At 36.0% G+C, this 22943-nt stretch overlaps 1 protein-coding gene across 21 annotated transcripts in view; it reads right to left on the bottom strand.

The window, feature by feature from the left end:
- The window catches only part of FOXP1 (forkhead box P1), a 671450-nt gene that overhangs the window by 55511 nt on the left and 592996 nt on the right, over positions 1-22943 (bottom strand). For all 21 annotated transcript variants that reach the window (XM_074198735.1, XM_074198737.1, XM_074198738.1 and 18 more), the window contains one exon: positions 1847-1951. In XM_074198735.1, coding sequence (XP_074054836.1) covers positions 1847-1951 — 105 coding nt within the window. The remainder of the gene's footprint in view (positions 1-1846; positions 1952-22943) is intronic.

The following is a 22943-nucleotide window of genomic DNA, read 5'->3' as shown; positions in this document are numbered from 1 at the left end:
AGGGGGCATCATCTCTAAAGGAAAAAAAAAAGGCTGGCTGGTAACTGGCCTTTATTCATAGGGACAGGTTCAGATCTGTGATTTCATTCCTTTTTTTTTTTTTTTTTTTTTTAGGTTTTTTCAAGGCAAATGGGGTTAAGTGGCTTGTCCAAGGCCACACAGCTAGGTAATTATTAAGTGTCTGAGACCGGATTTGAACCCAGGTACTCCTGACTCCAAGGCCGGTGCTTTATCCACTATGCCACCTAGCCGCCCCAACTGTGATTTCATTTCGAAAGGGACACTTCAGGATAAGGAAACATCATCTACCAATGCTGGTTGAGCCCTACACTATAATTATAAGGTAATAGTTAAACACCAAGAGGTTAGATGACTTGCCCAGGGTCAGAAAGCTGCCAGCTATCAGAAGCAAAACCCAAACTTTTCTGATGGAAGCCCGATACTAAAATCCTACTCTGTTTCTCCATATTGTTTTGCCATTGGGATGAAAACACTAGCAGGTCATCCGTCCACTCGATTGGAAAAGTTTATGAGTATGGCCTGCAAGTAGATTAGTCTAGTGAAGTTTGGGGAGGTTCATTCCCAGAGGCAATGAAGAATCTCTAATGCTGCACAGAGAACCAGTAGAAGAAATTCAAAATCCAGCCATGAGGACCTGAAGCATCTCTAGTGCCATTTAGATATCAGTGCAAGTCCAACCTATTAGCACTAAACACTGAATGCATAAATCAATCAAAACACATTTATTAAGCACTAGACTCTGTGATTTTCACTAGGATTCAAAGACCAATTGAAATAATCCTGATCTCAAGGAGATAACATGCCTAAGTGGGTACAAAAGAAATGCAAACCAAATCATTTAGGAAGAAAGGATCTAACTATTGGGGAGGATGAGGAAAGACCTTGTGTAGAGTGCTGTGTTGAAGCTGAATCTCTTGCTATCTGTGTGTATCTGTATGTGTGTGTACATGTATGCAGTTTTATATGTTGTAATCTATATTGAATGATTCATTTAAACACATTTTGAAATTAAAAAGAATATGAGGCTCTGTTTCTGGGGAGTGCTAGTGAAATAAAGCTCTGATGGACTTCCACTTCAATCTCAGAGAAAATAAACATGGTAGCTCTGAAAAATAATTAGTGAAATTTACTCCAATTCTTATTCAAAGGGAAAAGTAATGTTTTAGAACACCTTAAAATAGTCAACTATCAATGTGCAAGAAGAAAAAGAGGCTGAGGACATTTCATGCCATGGAGACTTCTTCACATTTTTTTTGTAAAAAGCTTATTGGCAGACAAAGAGAAAGTCTTAATTATTTTGGCCAAAATTCTACCAATTAATTGTACCAAAATGATTATAATCTCATATAAGGACAAACAAAAGTTGCTACTAGTTTTCTTTTTTTTTCCTAGATTCTCTTAATCCTGATTATATGAGTTCATTATGAATGCATAATAAAAAAAAAAGAGGAAAAAAATCCTAGGAATAAACAATATGGAATGGCTAATTCTCCATAGGAATTTAACATAAGAAGAAATTAAGGCAGAGAATTTTAGCTAACTTGTTTGGGATTGGGAAGGTAAGCAAGTTCATTTCAATAATTGAAACTCAGGTTTCCCAACTTTTAGCCATTTGTTTTTCCCATCAGAATATCCTAACTATGGATACAGCTTGACAAATGCTGAATTTTCCCTCATGAGTTTGTACTCTCTTGAGTGGGGTGGGGTGGGGGGGGGGGGAGGGAGGCTCTGTCTTCTATTGAAATTCATTTTCAGGAAGGAGACCATAGAAAATGAGAGGGCATACTTATATAAAAAGGTAGATAATGACCAAAATCATTCTTACTTTAGAAATGATTGGAAATCTTCACACACTGCTTCACAACCGGGCCACTTGCATACACCATGTCCATAGAGTGGGTGGCTATGGGGGTGATCCTCATGGGATAAACTGAAAGAAGCCAAGACAAGGAAACATAATGTAATATATTTTCTTTACATTATTCCAATCAGCAAAGACATAAAGAATCAAACATATGACATAAGCTATGCTATTTTTAACTAAAAAAAAATTCTTCCCCTACTTATGATTTTTATTTTATTCAAAAATGGTGCAGTGAAGTTGTATGAAAATGTATGTAGCAAAATGTAAGGCTGTACACCTTGATACAAAATCATCTGACAGGTTTTTCAATGCCACGGTGGGTAATTTTTTTTTAGGAGAAATTTATTAACATTACACACTCTCAGTTAAACCTCATTCAGATGAAAAGCTGTCCATTTACAACTCTGCAGATTCTTAAAATATCGAGAACTGAAAATGTTGTAATTTATATAATAATCAAAAACTTCAAGAAATCCCTACTTAATTTTGATATCCTAACACTAGGTTTTCTCTACAGCATATTATTAAGTTCTTTTCTTCTCCTGCAAGCTCATGGGGCTTTCATATAGTCAAATGGTGTCACTAAATGTTTTCCAATGCAGAATTCAATACAATGGGCAAATGTGCGATTAAAGAACTGAGAAATACCAGTGGGTCAGAGAGGACTATTAGCCATTTTAGACTGGGAAGAAGGTTCAGATTTTCAAACTGCTCAAACCAAGGGTTACAGGAAATTTTCTTATGAATGTTAAGGGGTTAATCCTTCTGCAGGATTCCAATCAATACGTAATGATTTGGCTGCACTGATCCAAGTCATAAGATGCTTTGATCCAGTCCATGTGGTGCTGAGGGAAATGTAGCCGCTGCACTCACTGATGAACCTTATTCTAAAATATTTTCCTCTATTAGATTTCTGCATTCAGACTTCTTTCCAATAAATTACTTTTGCACTGGTTTCCATAACCTTAGATTCCATCCAATACAATGTAAAAATAATAACATTTGAGAGCTATGTTTTCTACTCATGCACATTTCTTTGATCACTGAGGCTGTATGCCGCGTGGTCCACTGGCTTGGCTATACCCTCAACTTGAAGTTTAACTATACTATGACCACATAAGTAAATAAGCTCTACTATTAATATTGTTATTATTATGATATCAGCTCATCATTATTATTGCTATTTTGAGACTGGGTCTCCCTATCTTCCCCAGATGGAGATACAATGGTCATTCACAGACCCGATCTCTTTTCTGATCTGCCCAGATGTTTTGACTTACTCTATCTCCAATCTGAACCAGTTCAACCCTCCTTAGGGCAGCAAAGTGGTGTCAACCCTAGTATGCAACCGAACTGCTTTTAGCCCTACTAAGGCTCAGAACTTAGGAAGTCAAGCTAACTTGCTTAGATTCTGGATAACAAGGGTTAACAGGGATTTCTATTTCAGTCACACTCAACAAGCTACATAAACCCATTGAAACAATTTCTCATCTATATGTGGGCAAATATAATGTGTTCTTCTTTTCTGATTTTAAGACAGCATTTAATCCACCCTATAGAGAACATGATAAAATTCAACCAGAGAATCTGATTTTTTTAAATGTAAAAACAACTATAGTCTAACAATCACTGTTTCCTACAATCTTTTAACAATCTGAGGATCCTAGCAAGATACCTTGCCCTTGAATTAAGGAAATAATTTCCTGAAAGAAAGGGAAAAATTATGTAGAGAGTCAGTATGCCAAGGCACTGATGCTTTTCATACAAAGCAGGACTGAAATAATGATGATGAGGTCAATTCGCTTGGCTATTGGGACACATTAATTACAATAGCAAGGAGATACTATGAGAGCCTTTGAAAGAGAAGTAAATCCACTAAGCACAAGGAATGAAAGTTACCACATCTTGCCCTTAACCTAAAGAGAGATATGATGGGAAGATACACATTCTTTTTTAGATTACTGAGAAACAAGAGAATAAAGGAACATTCAAGACCATTTAGATTACTGGAGTAATACTGGTATATTCTCAATATGCAAAATTTCAAGCATCAGTTGAAGTCTAACCAACTATCGTTATTTTTACCCCTCTCTAGAATGTTAACAGGGCTTTTTAAAAAAAAATATCAGTAGGCTAAACTATTTAATCAAGATAAAAAATTAATATCAATAGTTCAAAATTGCATATAATTTTCTATTTATCCCACTGTGCTTCTACTGTTAAGCTGAGATTGTTTAAAAAAACAATATGAGTTCTGTACAGTCAGATTTATAGCTGAAAATTAAATTTAAATGATTTAACATGGTGTTTGGAGGTGAGGGGTTTTTTTTTGTTAACATATTTAATTGTAAAAAAATCCCAGAGAATGAATAAGAAATTGTTCTAATATGTTATTCATAGCTCACTGAGGCACCTTCATTTCATAGTGAGTATAGATCAAAACTTATTACAGTTTTAACAGAGCTAATCTTCATAGGGATGACTAGTCTTAACAAAGGCCTAGGAGTTGTGGACAACTCTATATTGTACAGGTTTATTTATAATCAATTTCATTGATAGCTTTGGTTTATATTTTGCTTCAACTTTCCCCTCTGTTCTTTCACTTCTCAAAGTCATTTTTTTTAAAAGTTTTTGTGAGGCAATGGGGTTAAGTGGCTTGCCCAAGGCCACACAGGTTAATTATGAAGTATCTGAGGCAGCATTTGAACTCAGGTACTCCCGACTCCAGGGCCAGTGCTCTATCCACTGCGCCACCTAGCTGCCCCAAGTCAAAGTCATCTTTTGCAAAGATTTTTTTAAAACAGGAAAAAAGTCAGCAAAATTTAACAATACATTAAAAAAGATCTGATGCTATGAGTGCAGTATAGCCTATCCCTGGAGCTTCTCAACTCTGAAAAGAAACAAGAAGAGACATTTTCCTCTTTCTCCTTTGAGGTCAATTTATTCTTTATAATTTCATAACATCCTTATCAGATCCTGTGATTATTTTTTCCCTTGTGCACTGATTTAACTAGTGTCTATATTTGTGGTGTCAAACTCAAATCTAAAGGGCTTCAAATTGTCTTAGATAATTAACATTTATGTTGCATTGAATTTTCATTTTATTCTGTTAAACATTTTCCAATTATATTTTAATCCACTTCTGGCTCACTTTCCAGAATTCTATGGGCCTCAGTTTGACGCCTCTGGTCTGTACTATTTTCTTGGCTCTGCTTACTTCATTCTGCATCAGTCCATCTAAGTAAGTTTCTCTGTAGTCGTCACATCAATATTCCATTAAACTCTTTTACCACCATTTGTTTAGCTATTTTCTAATTGAGAAGTATCTGCTTCCTTCCTAGTTCTTCAGTACCACAAAAAAAGGAATGACATTATTCTGGCACACATAGGGGTTCCTTTTTGTCAATGACCTCCTTGTGGGATGTGCATAGCTGTAGAATTTAAGGTTAAAAACATGCACATTTTAGTCACTTAATTTTTTAACTAGCATTCATAGAAAAATTTAAAGTTTGCAAAGTGCTTTAAAATATTATCTTGTTTAATTTTAAATTAAATTATTGCAAACTGCTCTACCAATAATTCATTACTGTGTTTGTCTCTATACCCTCCCCCATATATATACCTATATTTTGTAACTTTGTACATTTTGGGGTGTGAAATGAGTCCTTAGGTTTATTTTGATTTTCATTTTTCTAATTATTAGAAAACTGATAGCTTCTTTCACATGGTTGCTAAGAGTTTGCTGAATATTCTTTTGGAAACTGCTGATTTATATCCTTTGATGGCTACTTCTCTACTGGGGTTGGCTTTTGCTCTTAGGGATCTGTCAGGTGGGTCTCTAATGATGCATATTTGAATACTTTTTTTTTAACATGAAAAGCATCCTCCCCCCAATAGAAATTCTTATTAAATAGTGCTTTGTTGAAGGTGGGAGGCTGGAATAGGTTGGAACTGCTAGGAAGGGAATCCAGAAAATGGACTGATTTTTTAAAAAATCCTATTCAGTTAGAATGTTATAGAGTCCGTTTTCCCAAATTTTCTGATTTCATTTACAGTTTTAGCAGGCAATGCTAGATCAACCTCTGAAGGGGAACCCTTTAAGGAATACATCTTAAAAAAAACTTATTAGGGGGAAAATTATTTTTTTTTAGGTTTTTTGCAAGGCAATGGAGTTAAGTGCCTTGCCCAAAGGCCACACAGCTAGGTAATTATTAAGTGTCTGAGGCTGGATTTGAACTCTGGTCCTCCTGACTCCAGAGCCAGTGCTCTATCCACTGTGCCACCTAGCCACCCCAAAAAATAATTTTAAAATTACATCCCCCTTTGCTTCTTTATACCCTGTTATAAAAGGGACAATGGAGGAAATGAAAAAGTGAATGAAAGGACACATTTTCCTTGAATTGCTTTAGAATTACATTTGTCCAGGAAAATATGGCTAGAAAGTAAAAATCTTGGTGTCTATGGTAAGAAAAAGTACAACTTCTGAAATACTGACAAGGTCAGGGAGAGACAAAGATGTATTTAATTTTGAAAAGATTTTAACATGTTAGCTAAAAGATTAACTTCTTTACTTGGGGGGTCAAAACTTTATTAAAAGTCATATACACATACATAAACACATAACACAAATCATATATATATATATATATATTAAAAGTAAAATGTATTTTTTTTTTTTCATTTTATTAGTGCTTCTTGATATACTGCATCAGACTATAGGCCTCCTGAGGGCAGGTGCCAGATTTTAATCTATGTATCTCTTCCTGACAGACAGCAGTGTTTTTTGGTACATACATACTGTTCCTCCTTTTCTCCCCTTACCCTTAACATAGTCTGTGCCATTTTAAGATTTAAAAGCTTAAAAAACTGAACTAAGACTTTTGGGATACCAAGTAGTATGTTAATTTTTATGTTGATGGAGACTGAAAATAGGGTTCTAAAAATGAAACACTTATGTGTAAAATATCAATGTCGAATCCAAACAAGGAAAATTATATTATATGTTTACCCAGAAAGAATAAAATTTAAATTAGAAACAGGTATGAGGTCAAAAGCAAAACCTATCTCATTTAATTTTTTTCTTCCCATACATATTGATTTAGATTCTTCTTAATTACTATGCATGAACACAGAGGGATATAACACATACTTATTAAAATTAATTTGTCCCTAATATTGAGTACTGACTTTTTTTTCTCCCATCCACCTATTCCCTCCTAACTTAAAAAAAAACCCAACGACAAAATACATATAGTAAATATGCATGGTCAAGCAAAACAAATCTCAATTTTGGCCATGTTCAAAAATGTGCTTCATATTGCAAATAAAATCAAGGATATTCCCAAAGTATTAGCAAAGTATTAAACTTTAATAGCTAAGACTTTGGGAATACCCTCATATACATTTAAAATAAAATTTAACAGTTTTTCCTAATACACAAAATTATCAATTTAATTTTATTAAAATATTCTAGTATATATAATGCCAAAATTTAAATGAAATATATAGAAAAACTGACCCAAAATCCCTGATCCCCACCCCCATTTAGAAAATTTTATTTTCAGGGAAAATTAACTGTAACTTAACAGCTAGGGGAAAGTGAGAACTTGTTTCCTTAAAATCAATTTTGCCATGATTTTTTTTTAAAAAGTTTCTTATCGATAATTTTATTATTAAATTCTAAAAGTTAACTAATAGTACTAATAACAAAAGATATTTATACAGTGTTAAATTTTGACTGAGGATCTGAGTTAGAATCTTATTTTTGCCAATGTTGGACAAGGCACCAAATCTGTTTCTTCATAGTTAAAATGAGGGTCTTAGGCAGGGAAGTAGTGGTGCAGAAGACAGGAAATTAGATTTAGATCTAGAAATATGTGGGTTCAAGTCTCACATCAGATTCTTATTCTAGATTAAGACTCTGAAAAAGTAACTTAACTTTTCTTAGCCTCGATTTCCTTAACCTTTAAAATGTTCAATTAGGTTTTGACTCCACTAACCCACTTCTTCCAGGATGAATTCATCACCAGAATTTTTATCATGGAGATTATTTCAGCTTTGGTACTCAGCACCTTCTCAGTATCCTCAGCTGCCTCTCTTTCTTAAGTTAGGACCCCCTTCATAACCCCCCCATCCCTCCATTGGAGAGCCCAGAAAGAAGCTCCTCCCTAAGACTCCCTTACAGAGGGCTCAGAATTTCCAGTCATTTCCCACCAGTGGTTCTACTTAATCATGGCACAATCTACACCCCCCCCACACACACACACACTTTAAAGTTTCCTTTTTGGTTGTGTCTTCCCCAGAAGACTGTCAGTTCTTTAAGGGCAGAGACTGTCCTTTTTCTTAACTGTCTCTTTAGTGTTTAGTACAGTGTCTTTGACATAATAGGCAATAAAAAAAATGTCTATTTATAATTATTGATTCTTGTACTAGATTACAACCACAGTCCCTTACAGCTCAAAATGCATTCTCATTGAAAGCAAGGTTTCAAAAGAGCTTCACTAACATTTTATCATTTGACTGTTGTAACTATAATAACAGATGAGGGTCACCTAACTAGCTAAGCTTTGGAGGTAGAATTTGAAATGAAGAATTTTCCTGATTCCAAGTGCATCAGGTTTTACACTCTACCAAAACAAGGAACATTTGGCTACCATTAGATTTACCTATTAAGTAAAATATGTATATAGCTGATCATAGTTTGTAAAGTGGTCATTATATAATCACATATAGTTTTAAAGGATTTCTGATCTAGGAACCCGGTCTAATTTGTCTCCATGGAAGCAAAGTATCAAATGGCTCATGGAGAACATATCTGAAGAGTCCTTAATTTTATATGTGACAGAATCATTCCAAATTCAGTGCTGCTCAATCTTTCAATGGAAAGTACTGATATACTGTAGAATTTTCCTCAGCTTCTACCAAAGACCTTTTCTCCTAAGACATTCTAAACCCCTTTGGTTTTTCCCACCAAATTAGCCTCTGCTTAAGTCTTTACTCTTTGTCTCTAAATTATTAATTATTTAAATTATTAAAGAATGGAAATGCACAATTACATTAATATTGTCTTCTACTATGGCAATTTTTTTTCAAATCCATGAGATCTGCAACAGTGATGGTGTCAAAGATAACTGGAAACTGCAGTAAGAGAGACTGACCTCTGATAAAAAATTCAGTTTCAAGTATCATATTAAATATATACATATATATGTTAAGAAATTTTATTCTTTGGTTTTATTTTGATTCATAAGGATAAATGCATCAAAATAGAGGATTTAATCTTGTTATAGTTGAGATGCTCTACTGATGGATTTAAATTCTTTTTAGTTTTCTATTAAACTTTAAATACTAGAAAACAACAGAATTTTTTTGTTTCTCAGTTTTTGCTAAGGCACCTTAAAGGTACAATGTATTGTTCTCAATAGGAATCATAGTTAATATAAAAACACCTCTTTTGAAATTACTGAAAATGAATACAAGGGATGAAAAAGGATCCAGTAAATGTAGTAAAACATCAGCTATCTGGAAGTCCATTGGGGTAAGAGCCTGCAGAAATCAACAGCTTCTGAAGTCCTTTCAATTCCCAAAATAAGATCATGGGATCATTGATTTCCATCTAGATGGGGCTCCACAGGCCACTGAGTTCAAGTCCATTTTACAAATAAAAAAACTGAGGCACAGAGAGGGTTAATGACTTGCTCAAGGTTACACACATGTAATACCTGAGATAGAATTTAAATTCAGTTTTTTTTTCTGATTCCAAGTCCATGCTATACCCATGATGCCATGCTTCTTCTCACAAATCATGATCCTCGATGAATGTTGGGTTTTTACAGACTGCTGAGCATTAACCGATTGAATGCCATACAGATTTTTATTTTTATCCAAAAAAGAAATCTTTAAAAATATGCTGCATGCTTCTCTGCCTTCTTAAACAAAACACATTGATAATAATTTAACCTTTTCTTAATGACAGTGGATCATTATTTTGGATCAATTAGCCTATCTGGATGAAGTCAACAAACATTAAATAACTTCTATGTTTCAGACACTTGGCTAAGCACTGAGGATACAAAGAAAAAAACAAAACAAACAACAATTAGAAAACCCTACCATAACAACAACAAAACAGTCACTGAAGTCACAGAGCTCACAGTCGAATAGAGGAAACAATGTGCATTCTTCTCCAGAGGTTCTATGATCCACCCAAATTCTAAGTTCCTACTTCTGATACTTAAATCATTTCCCAACTCTGGAATGTACCCAGTTCAACTGCCACCTTTTGGGGTCCCGGTCATCATTAAGAGAGCCACACAAAACATCTCCTCCTCTGTATTGCTATTTTTGAAACAACCCCTCCAATCTGTGGACACTTCACATGAAAATGCTTTGAGGTCTTAAAGTCAAATACCCATAATAGTATGATATCACATTGGTTCAGCTATTAAATTAAAATCTAGACTCTAGGTGGCGCAGTGGATAAAGCACCGGCCCTGGAATCAGGAGTACCTGAGTTCAAATCCAGCCTCAGACACAGCCTCAGACACTTAATAATTACCTAGCTGTGTGGCCTTGGGGAAGCCACTTAACCCCACTGGCCTTGCAAAACCCTCCCAAAAAAGTCATTGCTAAATCTGGAGAGGATCTGAGTAACACACTGTGCTAAACTTGGAGGATACAAAGAAAAAAAACAGTTTCTACCTTCAAGTATCTTACCTTTTCATGTAGAGGGAAGATGTATTATTTGTTGTTATGCTAATCTTGCCTGCTGTGTTCATAGTATATTGTGAAAATAATTCTAGATCTAGGCTTTGTAAACTTCTTAAATGTGACTGGTAAGTCTACAAATCTCATTCTGAAACATCACAAAGAGAGGTCCAAATCAATCAGTTATCCCTTTACACCATTTTGATTTCTGTTATATTATGAGCACATTTTCTAAGAGTTAGATAAGAACTAAAATCTGAAGCATTCTCTCTCAACTTTCTACTTATTTAGGTTAATGTTTTACAGAAGTTAAAAAAGAATTAAAATCTTTACTTTCTAGTTGTTACAATGGATACACTAGGCTTGGAAGTAAATGCTTAAATCACTGCCTCTGTTGCTGTAAGCACAAATAGATAAAACCAGATGATCTTGATCTTACTGTTTTGTGAACAATAAAGCACAACAGAAATGTAGCTATTTTTTCTTGGCAATGCTATCAGCTTGCCCTTCAAAAGCTGTAAAGATGGAGCATGGATTCCAAGGATCAGGTGATAATGTTATCGCAGGACTCACTCCATGCTCCCAAAATGCACCACATTCCTAAGATCTATTATCTGATGGTTTCCCAATGGAAGGAGCATGAGTTTGTTTCTAGGGACAGAAGTGTTTCATGTGTTCTGGTAAGGATGGAAAAAGGAGGAAATGGTTCTTTTCTCTATAGATGCATCAATAGTTTGTGAAAAGAGGGAAAATTCTGAGGTCAAAGAAGAAAAATGAATAATTTTTAGTTTCAGGTCTTTTCTTCTTCCACCCTCATAGATAATTCTCTAAGGATAGTGAATTTATCTTTATAGAAGCACAGATCAAAGCTCCTCATTTTATAAGCATAGAAAATAAGATCCCTTTCTCACAGGTAGGTAAAAGCCAAGTTTGAATTTGAATCCAAGACTTCTGACTTTAAAAAAATCATCCTTTTGAGGGGAAACTGTTGATTATGTGCTAGAAACAGTGATAAGCAGAAGGGAGAATGAGACAGAAGGGAAATAGCTCCTGCCTCATCTACATCACCTCTTCTTCAGTTTCCAGGAACACAGCCTGTCCATCAATGAGTCTTTAGTAAGCTAGATAGCCTATGGCTAGCTACATGGCAAGGCATAGGCTAGGGCTGAAGAGTCAATAAAAAGCATCAACAGCCTCAATTCTCAAGGAACTGAATCGGAATAGTAAGCACACTACACTTATAAGGGAGAGGGAAGAAAATCTCAGAGGACAAAACACTACTAGCAGCTGGAAGGACCAGGAAAGGCTTCTCAGAGAACGAGGTATCAGAGCTGAGTCTTGCTGGGAGGAGAAGGGGCAGAAGGGTCCGAGAATGGAGAGCCAGTGCAAAGGTATGCTCTGGTGATCAGAGGGGCAGGAAGCAGGCTAGAAGAGTTGGATCAGAAATTGAAAGGAGGAGAGGAAAGTTTAGGAAACCTAAAGGGGAGGAAGTGGTAAGGTGATACAGAGCTATCAATGGCAAATAGTGGAGTTCAAAGTCCTATGTTTTTCAAAGGTAAGACAGAAAGGTGTTTGTATATCAAAAGCACAGTAATAGGTGCAACCTAAATGAATAAAGATGGCTTCCTACAAAACTGTAACAAATATGCATGTCTCCCAGTTTTTCAAGCAGTGAATCCTTGACTCTCATTCACTGGAACTCTCATCATCTCAATTTTCTGCTGCTTTTTAAATCATGTTTAATTAGAGGATTTCACATTCCCTCGTGATATCATATTCATGTGTAGAACCTGCAATTGGAGTGATTGTGAATTAGGCTAATAAGTGCCAGATTTGTGCTTTTTAAAAGATTGAGATTATTGTTAATATCTGCACATTATTATACTGTAAGACTCAGAGATGACATGAACTTTATGGCTGGAATAAGGTATGTTAACTATTTAAGGAATTCTTTTTCTTCTCTGTTCTCACTTTAATGAATTCAAGAAAATTAATCCAAGATTAAATGACTTAAAAAAGACAGCAATGAAGTGTCACTATAAAGTAAAAGTACACATTGTCTTTTATCAACTTTCAACCAAGTATTTCTATGAAGCATCCATATAATGGGCTTCAAGAGAATACATGGGCCAAGTTTTCTGATCTCTTCCTCATGATTATAGGGACAAAAAGGAAAATTGGATATAGATCAGAACAATAAAATAAAGGCGAGGGAATAGCATTCATCAACAAAGGTAAGACTAATTTAAATTTTCTTCTCAGTTCAAACTTCCATACAGGCAAATAACAAGAATTATTATCATCATTATCATGCTTCCAAGTAAAGTGAAACATGGTTTTTTCCCCTAAAGCTTCCACACATTTCCTGTAACATTCTCTACTGAGGATGAATATATCTTTTCTTTTACTCTCTCCAGAATCACAGCCATTTTCCAGATAGAAAGAATCTCAGAGATCATCTATTCCAACTCATAGTAGAAAAAGAATCCCTTCAACAGGACCACCTAAATGGTCATCCAAAACCTCTGATAAGAGGAAGCTCACTACCTCCAAAGAAGTCTGGTAGACTTTTTGATAATCAATTGTTAAGAAGTTTTCCTTCATATCAAGACTATATTTTCCATTGTAATTCCACTCACTGTTCTGAACTCTGGGACAAAACTGAATACGTTAAGAAAGGCTTTAAAAGTTGAACAGAAGAGAGACATTAGGGAACTATTGTACTTCACTGAATAGGGAATTATACAGCAGATCTGTACTTTAGTAGCTGAAGGGATGAAGTAAAGAGAGGCTTGAGGCATGGAGGCTGTGCTAGGAGAGAGAAGTTATTGGAAATGTAGGATTGATAAGCACTGAAAATAGTCAAACTAGGAGAATGAGACAGAAGACACAAATCTGAAACCTAAGTTGTAAGTCGAAGAGACTAGGATGATGATGGAGTTCTCAAAAGTAATAAGAAGATCAGCAAGAGGGGAGGATTTGATGTGAAAAATAGTAAATTCAGTGTGACCTTGTTGAGCCCATTACAGAAGATGACTATAGAGGGTATCTGTTCAAGATGTCTAATGAACCATTGGTATGAGGTGGAGTTCAAGAGAAAGGTGAAGTTTGGATAAACAAATCTGAAAACTCATCAGCATAGAGATGATCATTGATCCATAGGAGATGTTCCCAAAAGAATTAGTATGGAAAGATAAGAAAAGAGGGACCAGGGTAAAGCCTTGGGGTATATCTGGAGGGCAAGACTTGAAAGATATAATAAAGGAGAGAAAAGGAATGGTCAGACAAGTAGCAGGACAACCAGGAGATAGTAGTCACAGGAATCTAGAGAAAAAGGAATGAAATCAGTAGAGACAAAGACTGCAAATTTGGTGATCTAATGGAACCTTATATAGCAGAGATCTCTAGAGCAATTCATTGAAGTGTTCCTTGTACTACAACTCTCTGAATTGAGAGTGGAGATATCATTTCTTTTACTCTCTCCATTTATGACTGCTCTTAGGGTTAATCCATTTAAACAGCTCCAACCCACAGGGCCAGAAAATTGGAGTACCTGGTTATTTCCAGGTTAGCCCTCCACCTCTAGGGATACTTGAGATGGGGTAACTAAGTTCAGAGATGTGAGACCAGGTTTAGCTCTGACACACTCTGTACTTTGGTGTACACTGCAGATCATCGATGAGTGCAAGTGCCCCTTGGCATCACTGAGTCTAAGCATCTCATTTTTACAATGTGGGAAAGATCAAAAGACATGATATGACTGGTCCAAAGTGAGGAGCATAAGGATATGGACTTAGATAGTATCAATAAAAGTCCAGTGTTGCTTCCACTCTACTCCAGTACTGAATATAGTTATTAGGAAAAGGCTTTGTAAATCTTATAGTTATCTCCCTGTGAATTATTATAAGCTTTGCTTTTTGAAGTTCATGCAATTTACTCATACTCCTTTTCCAACCATCCTTACTGCTGCCATTTACTAACTTCCTGGCTACTAGCCCAATTTTGTCAGCATCTTTAGGATCTAGCTTATAGTCCTCCTTTGTATTCTGTCTTCTGCTTTGAAGACTTTAGTACTGATGATGACAACCTCTATGACATTTTGACTGCATAATCTCAAGGCAAAAAAAAACTCCTTTCATGCTTAATATCATTCCAACATTTGAAAAATCACTTTCTTTAAAGAAAAAAATTGCAACACACCCTGGGACCTGAACGTAAAATTCTACTCTCTGACCATAATCACATCTCAATTCAATGAACATTATTATCAATAAAATGGCTACTATGCACCCTCACTGCCTTAACATAGCATCTGGCCCAGCTAGAAATGAAAGTTCCTGAGATCAATGAAATTACATTATTTGAAAGGGAAACCACATGAGCTTAGATAAATAAAAAAATTTAAATATATAAAGTAAATACACACTTTCACTAATTGAGAAGGGAAGAGACCCTAAACCTAAACTTTATGCCAATCTTGACCTTCCTCTAACTGACTCTTGTCTCTTCTCCCAGCCCAGTGCCCTAGTTTGGTCTCTGTTTGCTTTTAAGCCTTGGCTCCTTGGTCTGTCACTCTGATGATTTAAGAGCCACCATCCTAGAGTAGATGACCTTCTGCTATTCCTGACTTGCTAATCCTTACCCCTGGGTAAACACCACCATTGGATTTCTCTCTGCTCTTGTCCCCTTGGCTGCTAAGCATTGCTGGAAAAAAGTCAAGAAATCAAACTATTTCACCCACTACAAGATTTATGAGGGATGACTTCACTGGATTCTCACTGCTATTCTAGAGTTTCTCTCTCTCTCTCTCTCTCTCTCTCTCTCTCTCTCTCTCTCTCTCTCTCTCTCCCCCTCCCTCCCTCCCCTTTTTCAGATCTTTTACTATCTCCTGAACTCTCAAATTGTATACAACCTCCCCTGATTTTTATACTAGCTTATTTGTTATTTGACAGGAGCTCCTTCAATCCCTAAATTTATTGGTTTTATTATCTACTCTTTCCTTCCTTCTAATTACATGTATTTAAGTTATATATATGTACATATACATACACACATTTCATGTATCTATACATACATCTATCTATATCTATCTATCTATCTATATGCATTCCTCATTAAGGCTATTTTCCCTACTTGTATCCCAGATTTCACCTGATATCTTTTTCCAACACTACTCTACCCCATCATGTTTGCTTTTCATAGGTTTAATAGATCCATAGCCAGAAGGGATCTCAGGAACAATCAAATCCCAAGTCCTTCTTTTTTCTTTTCTTTTCTTTTCTTTTCTTTCTTTTTTGGTTTTTAGAAGGCAATGGGGTTAAGTGACTTGCCCAAGGTCACACAGTTCAGTATCTGAAGTTGGATTTGAACTCAGGTCCTCCTGACTCCAGGACTGATACTCTGTCTATTGCACCACTCAACTGTCCCCCAAGCTCTTACTTTTCAAATGAGGTGGCAGAGTCCAAGGGAGCTTAAAGATTCCAAAGGTAAGATGGTGGAATCAGAATTTGAATTCAGATCTTCTGACACCAAAGCCAGTATTCTTTCACAAGGCATCCTCATTATCTCTCTTTCCAATGGTTCCTTTTTATCTGTCCATAAGGTCTCTACAATTCCTTCAAATTTGTCCCTTGACTCTTCTACCTCATCCAGATACCAGCCCACATGTTTTCTCACTCTCTGCCAAAATTCTGGAAAAAGCTGTCTATGCCAATGCCTCCACTTCACCACCTACTCAAGTGCCTGCAATCTGATTTTTACCTCCCACCACTTGATGGAAATTGCTCTCTTAGAAGTCACCTCTGACAGGCTAATCGCCAAATCCAAAGTTTAAATTAAAAAAAAAAACACATTCTAAACTTAGTATCAACAAAACATTCAAGTACACAAAAAAATCAAAAAACAGAAATTTTTAAAGTTTTTATATTTACAGTAATTCTAAAAAGTACATATTATTAACAAGTTCATAATAAAAAGATCCAATTTCTTTTTGGTAAACTTTTTTATCTTCTATATAGTTTCCTATGTATTTCTTTCTGATTGTGACTATTATTAAGTTGGGACGTGTATTCAATTTAAATTATCTTTTTTTCATGTTGCATCATTTCAAAGAACAGTCCCCTTCTCCACCACCTTTTAGATGTGATTTCTTGGGTACAAAAACAGTTCACTGTACTCACATTCTACATTATGTTCAGCATTCTCTCTCTGTTATACATGAGGGTTCTTTTAGACTCATTGAAGAATTTACACTCCTCATCCTCATTCACTTCAGTTGATACCTTTCTTCTGGATACTACTGCATATGTGAATATGTTTTCCCTACCTCCTTGTTTTAACCACCTTAAGCTAAAATTAAAAAAAAGTAAAATCAGAGTCCAGGATCAAATTTGGGATCCACTTGTTTTTTTATGCTTGCTCACACAACTCTGAGTACTTTATGCTGCAGATCCTTAGATTGTTCCCACTCTGTCATACAAATCAATTTTCCAGCTTCTCTCACAATATTCCCTAAGTCCAAATTATCTTCTCTTTGCTTGCTGAGTTCCAAAATGTTATATAAACTGAAAATCAAATGCCACTTTACTTATGAAGCCTTCCTTGATTCCTCCAACTGGTGACATCTCAGACCTCACCCCTGCACCCTGCATACTTCTATCTCAATTTGACTAGATGAGGGCCGAAACCCATACCATCTGGACTTCATTTCTCTCTTTAATACCTGGGATGGTATTCTGAACACAGTAAATGTTCAATAAATGTTTAGTGTATAAGAAAATTCCACATCTACGCTAACAAAACTCTGGAAATAAACTATGAGGTCACAGAAGAGGAGAAGATAAATGACTGAAATTGAGTCATAGTGCTTGCATATGAATCCCCAGCTCTGATATATCCTCTCGGCGTGATCTGGGGCAAACATAACGTCTTAAGCCCAAGTTTCCTCATTTGAAAAATGAGGAAATTTGACTATATGACTTCTGAAGTCCCTCCCAGCTACAGCTCTATGAACCTACAATCAGAATGGCTGAACAAAGTGAATTGTAATAATTATGATGGAATAGTACTGTTCTGCAGAGAATGGTGAAAAGGAAGGATTTCAAGAAAAGAGGGAGGGCTTATATAAAGCAATCTGGAAAAAGAAAGAACTAAAAGAATATATTCAATGAATACAACTATCCAAATGAAAACAACTCTAAATAGCAAGAAAACTGAGATCAAAAACAATGGACAACGTTGATAATAATTATTATAGTCAAAGCACACACCCTTCCTTTCTTTAAACAAACAGTAAACTATAAAGTGTAAGGTTGCATCTGTTATCAGTCACAATCAAACTTTTAAACTATTTTGCTTAACTGTTTTCAGGGACTATCTTTTTGGGTGGGTATAAATTGTGAATGTCCTGCATGGGAACAGAAATTGTCAATAAAGAAACACTCTGTTAAATAATAAATGTTTTCTAAATCAAGGGTAACAAGCAACTACAAGAAAAGTTAATCAAGTTAGGAAAAAGATATTACTGTGTCTTAGAGATCATTTATTCAGATCCCTTAATTTTATAGTCGAAGAAACTGAGTCCAAAAGAAGTTGTGAATTCCTGAAGTTATTCCATTTACTGACCTTTCCCCAATTACAGTAGTATATATTCACTCAGTGATTTTGCTCTTAGGAAGTTAGCAAAAAGTATGGTAGACCATTACTGGAATTTAGGGGATAAAATGTAAGGATATCTTTGCAAATGCTACTGAATCAACAGGTCTAGGTGTATTGTAAAGCATGAAAATACAACACTCTAGCATTAGGCATCCTTAGATTGTGTCTATTAAATCCATGTGGATTATATGGGTCAGAGCAGAACAAAGTTAAGTTGGATGAGGGCCACAGCCATCTTGAACAAAAATCAGGAATATTTTAAGAAATGAAAGGAAGGTCAAAGCTGGCTATGCTCTGCTCCCCCGAACTATTTTGCTGAAAAGCACTAAGTCATTTAAAGTGACTTCAGGATTAATCAATATCCTACAGACTCCCAATTGAAGCAAAGTCCTGGAGTAAAACCAGTCTTTCTCCTTGATAGTACAAAGCTGCAGGTGTGGCATCTAGACCTCTTGAGTTTATTCTGAGTCACTTTGCTTCCCTTAAACAACACCTGTATTCCATATGGGAAAGAAATCAGGAGCTTTAAGGGTTCACTCTGAGAGAAGAGTGTCATCTACCTAAAAGTCGAAGAATACTGTTTTCAGGTACAAAACTATCCATTTGGGATTTATTACCCTCTAGAGAGGGAAGGCAGAAATGGCTAATTGCCGCTTTCATTATGGATCTAAGGACAAATAGAATAAAAGGCTAGGCTTATAAGTCTGGATGTAACTCTCCTTTATAACCACTGTTAACTCTGTGAGTTAATAAACAGGGTAAAACATCCTATTTTTGTTCCCAAAGCCCAGAAGTCTCCAGAGTTAGAGGACAATAGAACATGGAAACAGAGCTTTGGTGTCTGTGACTGACTGCTGCATTCTCCTGAGTCAATCATACATACAGAACAGAAGAGCCTGGTGATAGAAGTCAGAAGGCCAGTGTTTAGTTAGTGATAAGTGAAGGTACAAGAAAGTCAGAGACCTTTGCCACACTTCATCAGGAACCTATAATGGCAATCCTGACTCACTAGCGAGTTTGTAACTTATAGTTTGCATAGACAGCATTACCACAGAGCTCTCTATTTAAAAAAAGAGACTAAAATAATGCTTTTCAAGGAGTGGTTATGAGCAACTGTGTCAATACATTCTCAGAGACCTCTAATCCAAAAGTTATTAACACTGTTAGGCAGACATTCCTATTATGCCGATGGACATTTGTTTGAAGATGGTGAGTCACAGTGCCTACATGGAACTCTGCCCATATGCCATAGGAACCGATAGCTCTTTAGGAAATGTAACTTTTAGTCTCAATTGCTTTTGTTCATTTTAACTCTAGAACTTTCTGAATCATTTGCCGAAGTCAATTTTCAATTGGAAACGACCAAAGGAGAAGTTATGGGAATGAAAAAAGAAAGAAAATTGAGGCAAGATATTTCACCTCTTCAAGGCTGAGTCCTTAATCAAAAGTCTTCACAATTCCTTCTAGCTTGACAGCTTGTGGTTCTATGAACTGGGGAACAAGAAGGAGGAGAAGGCTGGTATAAAAGGGGAGAAGATCATAGATATCAAACTGACCCTTATAAGGAAATTATTTACAGATGAGGGAATGGAGAAGCAGTGATTTTAAGTGACTTAATTCAATCGAAGGTCACAGTAGTTAGTAGCAGATGGGAAAGAATTTGAACCTTGGTCCTCCGACTCTTTGCTTGAGGTTGGTATCAGGGAGGAACATTAGATTTCATCTGCATCTCTACAGCCTTGGAAGTAATTATTTTCTTGAATTTTGGCAGCTAGATGTCTCAGTAGATAGAGCACTTGAGCTAAAATCAGGAACCTGAGGTTGCAACAAGCCACTATGCTAGCTATGTAACCCTGGGCAAATCACTTTTCCTCTCCCAGCTTCTACAAAATAGAGAGAATCAAAGGATCGACCTCACAAAATTGTGAAAAATCAAATAAAATAATCTTGATAAAGTGAACTTTGCATACTCTAAAGATATGTGTAAAAAGCTAGCTGTTTTTTTCAAACTGCCGTGTATGTATGAACATAGGTTGCAACATGATCAGTTCCTGTAGTTTCCCACCCACATCTGTAATTTGCTTGCCAATAAATAAAAGTAGAGGTCATAGAAAGGATGGGAAAAGACAGCAAATCTGTCACTCTAGAACAGAGCTATTAAACATGAAGTCCATGAGTCTATAATAATCCCAAGTGCAGACCAAACTAGATGAAAGTACAGTAGGGAAATAGATATAAAAAATAAAAATATGACATAATATAGATAATATGAATGTTGGTTTCTAAGTCAATGAGATCAGGAGGGATCCTTATGTATGGCTTAGGGGTTTCCATTTCAAACACTGCCAAGTATTTATTTCCTTTTAATCTTTCCTCCCAGGCCTTTTAGTTCTTTGTCCTTAATCATTTTAGTTTACTTTCTTGTCTAGTTCTCCTGGACTCTTTCTATGTCAAAAATATGTGTGTGGGAACTTCAGATAAGATTTAAATGGCATTATGCAAACCGTTATCCTGATTTTGTTCAACTTTGGCTTTACTTTTGAAATTTATATCAATCTTCATTCTCTAAAGCACCTAAGTGCTTTTACTAGTGACACATCTGTCTCAGTTGGAGATGTGTGTACTTTGGAAAACTCTTTTCTTCTGTGGATAACTTTCCATTTACCCTTGCTAAATTTCATCTTATTTCTGTCTTTACAATCCTCTAATTTATTCAAATGACACTGGATTATTCCAGCATCTTGGTGTCAATTTTTTCTTCTAATTAAAGTACACTGCCATTTATTTCTCACACTGATCTTTAACATGAGACATCTTGTTGTCATAAATGTGATTCATAGGGGAAAATGTAAGTAGAATATAGGGGATCATATGTACTGAAAGATAGAACTTAAGTTATAAAAGCAGGAAACTTCTGGACTTTGAGTTCTTCATTGCATGATAAAAAGTATTTATACTGAATCTCACACTCCTGGAATATTCAACCCAAATTCTCAGAGAGGAATAAAATGGCCTTTGGAAGACAGCTGCCTCATCACAGGGAAAAATTTCTTGTGTCACAAAACACTTTCACCTTCTTTCCAATATTCACAATAGATGTGAAAAATGCAAAAAAGGCCACTGAGAAATAAATCAAAAAAGTCAACCTATGAGTGGTCAGAACCTCCATGATCTTGTGCTCTAAACGGGATTGCAATAGGAAGGTCATAAAGTGGATCTTTTATTTGTATAGGGAAGTGCTATGTCTTGCAGGTAGTATAAATATCATGTGTTACTGTTGCCATGGTGTCTGTTTGTCTATGAAACAAGAACACAAATAGTTCCACAAAAGCGGAACAACATTTTGTTTTCTAAATCATGGACTAGACAATTTTGCTTTCTGGTGAATTTTCTAAAATGCCTTTAGAAAATCTTTCTGCTTTCTTGATTCTCCAGTGGGAAATCTTGTTCTCTTGATTCTCCCTTTGCAGTGCTCACATCTCTAGGGGAATGTTTTTACTCTCTGATTTCAAGATACAAAGAAAGACCTGGGAAAACTGGTGACAAACTGATTCTTGGAGTATTTTGGGGTTGGCAGTGGGGAAGGATGACCTTACATTGGGCCCAGAAAAGCTTGGGTTCATTTTACTGAGCTGAATGTACAATTTTCTTTTCTTTGGAAAAGAAGATAGAAAAATACTTCTTCAAAAAAGGATACGGAAGAACTCTGTAAATGATAGGCAATTCTTATATTCCAAGTTTATTCATTTAAAACCAACCCAGAAGGTACAACTAATTTAATAGGCTAAAGAATTATAATAGCTCAGTTAACTACATATAACCAAAGATGAAAAGGGAGCAGGTAGCGAGAGAATCAAGCAGAAAGATTCTTCTTGCCTTTCCTCAGAATTGATGTATTTTTTTTAAACAGCCTAACACAAATCTCCACTAAAACAAAGTGTATTACATAGGCTGCTGAGAGTTTAAACTCTCCTTTGTACACTACATTGACCACAGCACCCACAGGCACCACTACAATGTCTCTCTATGAATGGGACAGCGCGCCATATGGATGCAGACACTGAACAAGCTGTACAACTCTTGGCGACAAGCGCCTGGGGGACTGGCCTATATTAGCACCACCTGTGCTGGGGAAATGGTGCTCTGTACATGAAATGGCATTTAAGGACCCATCAGGATGTTATTTTTGAGTACACACAAAAGGAAAATCACAGTTAAGAGAATTCTCTGGCTAGCATATCTGTTGCTCAATTCCTGAAATAGTTTCCCAACGGAATAGTTATCTTCTTTATTCACACAGCTTGGAATGACAAGCTGGAACACATAGGAACAATTTTCCTTTGTGAGCTTGCACCATTGTTTTAATGAGGAGAATATACTTTATAATATACTTATGCCTTGGCTGATTACAAAAGGAGAGAAAAGAACTTTAAGAAGACTATACACATGAAATACCATCATTTGCATTACCCCAATGAGGGGTAGCTTGCTTCCATATAAAAACCAAGAGAAATATGCTGCCGAGCAAAAACTGAGAAATGGGGGGGGGGAGAGAGAGAGAGAGAGAGAGAGAGAGAGAGAGAGAGAGAGAGAGAGAGAGAATGAATTTCTGCCAGTCTCAGGAGACAGGTGCAAGCTACGATTTCCATTCAAGGAGCCTCCACATTTCTCTTAACTGCCTCTGATTTACAATAGG

Source organism: Macrotis lagotis, chromosome 8 (assembly GCF_037893015.1).
Source record: "Macrotis lagotis isolate mMagLag1 chromosome 8, bilby.v1.9.chrom.fasta, whole genome shotgun sequence".
Taxonomy (NCBI): Eukaryota; Metazoa; Chordata; class Mammalia; order Peramelemorphia; family Peramelidae; genus Macrotis; species Macrotis lagotis.
This window is presented reverse-complemented; position numbering and strand designations above follow the sequence as displayed.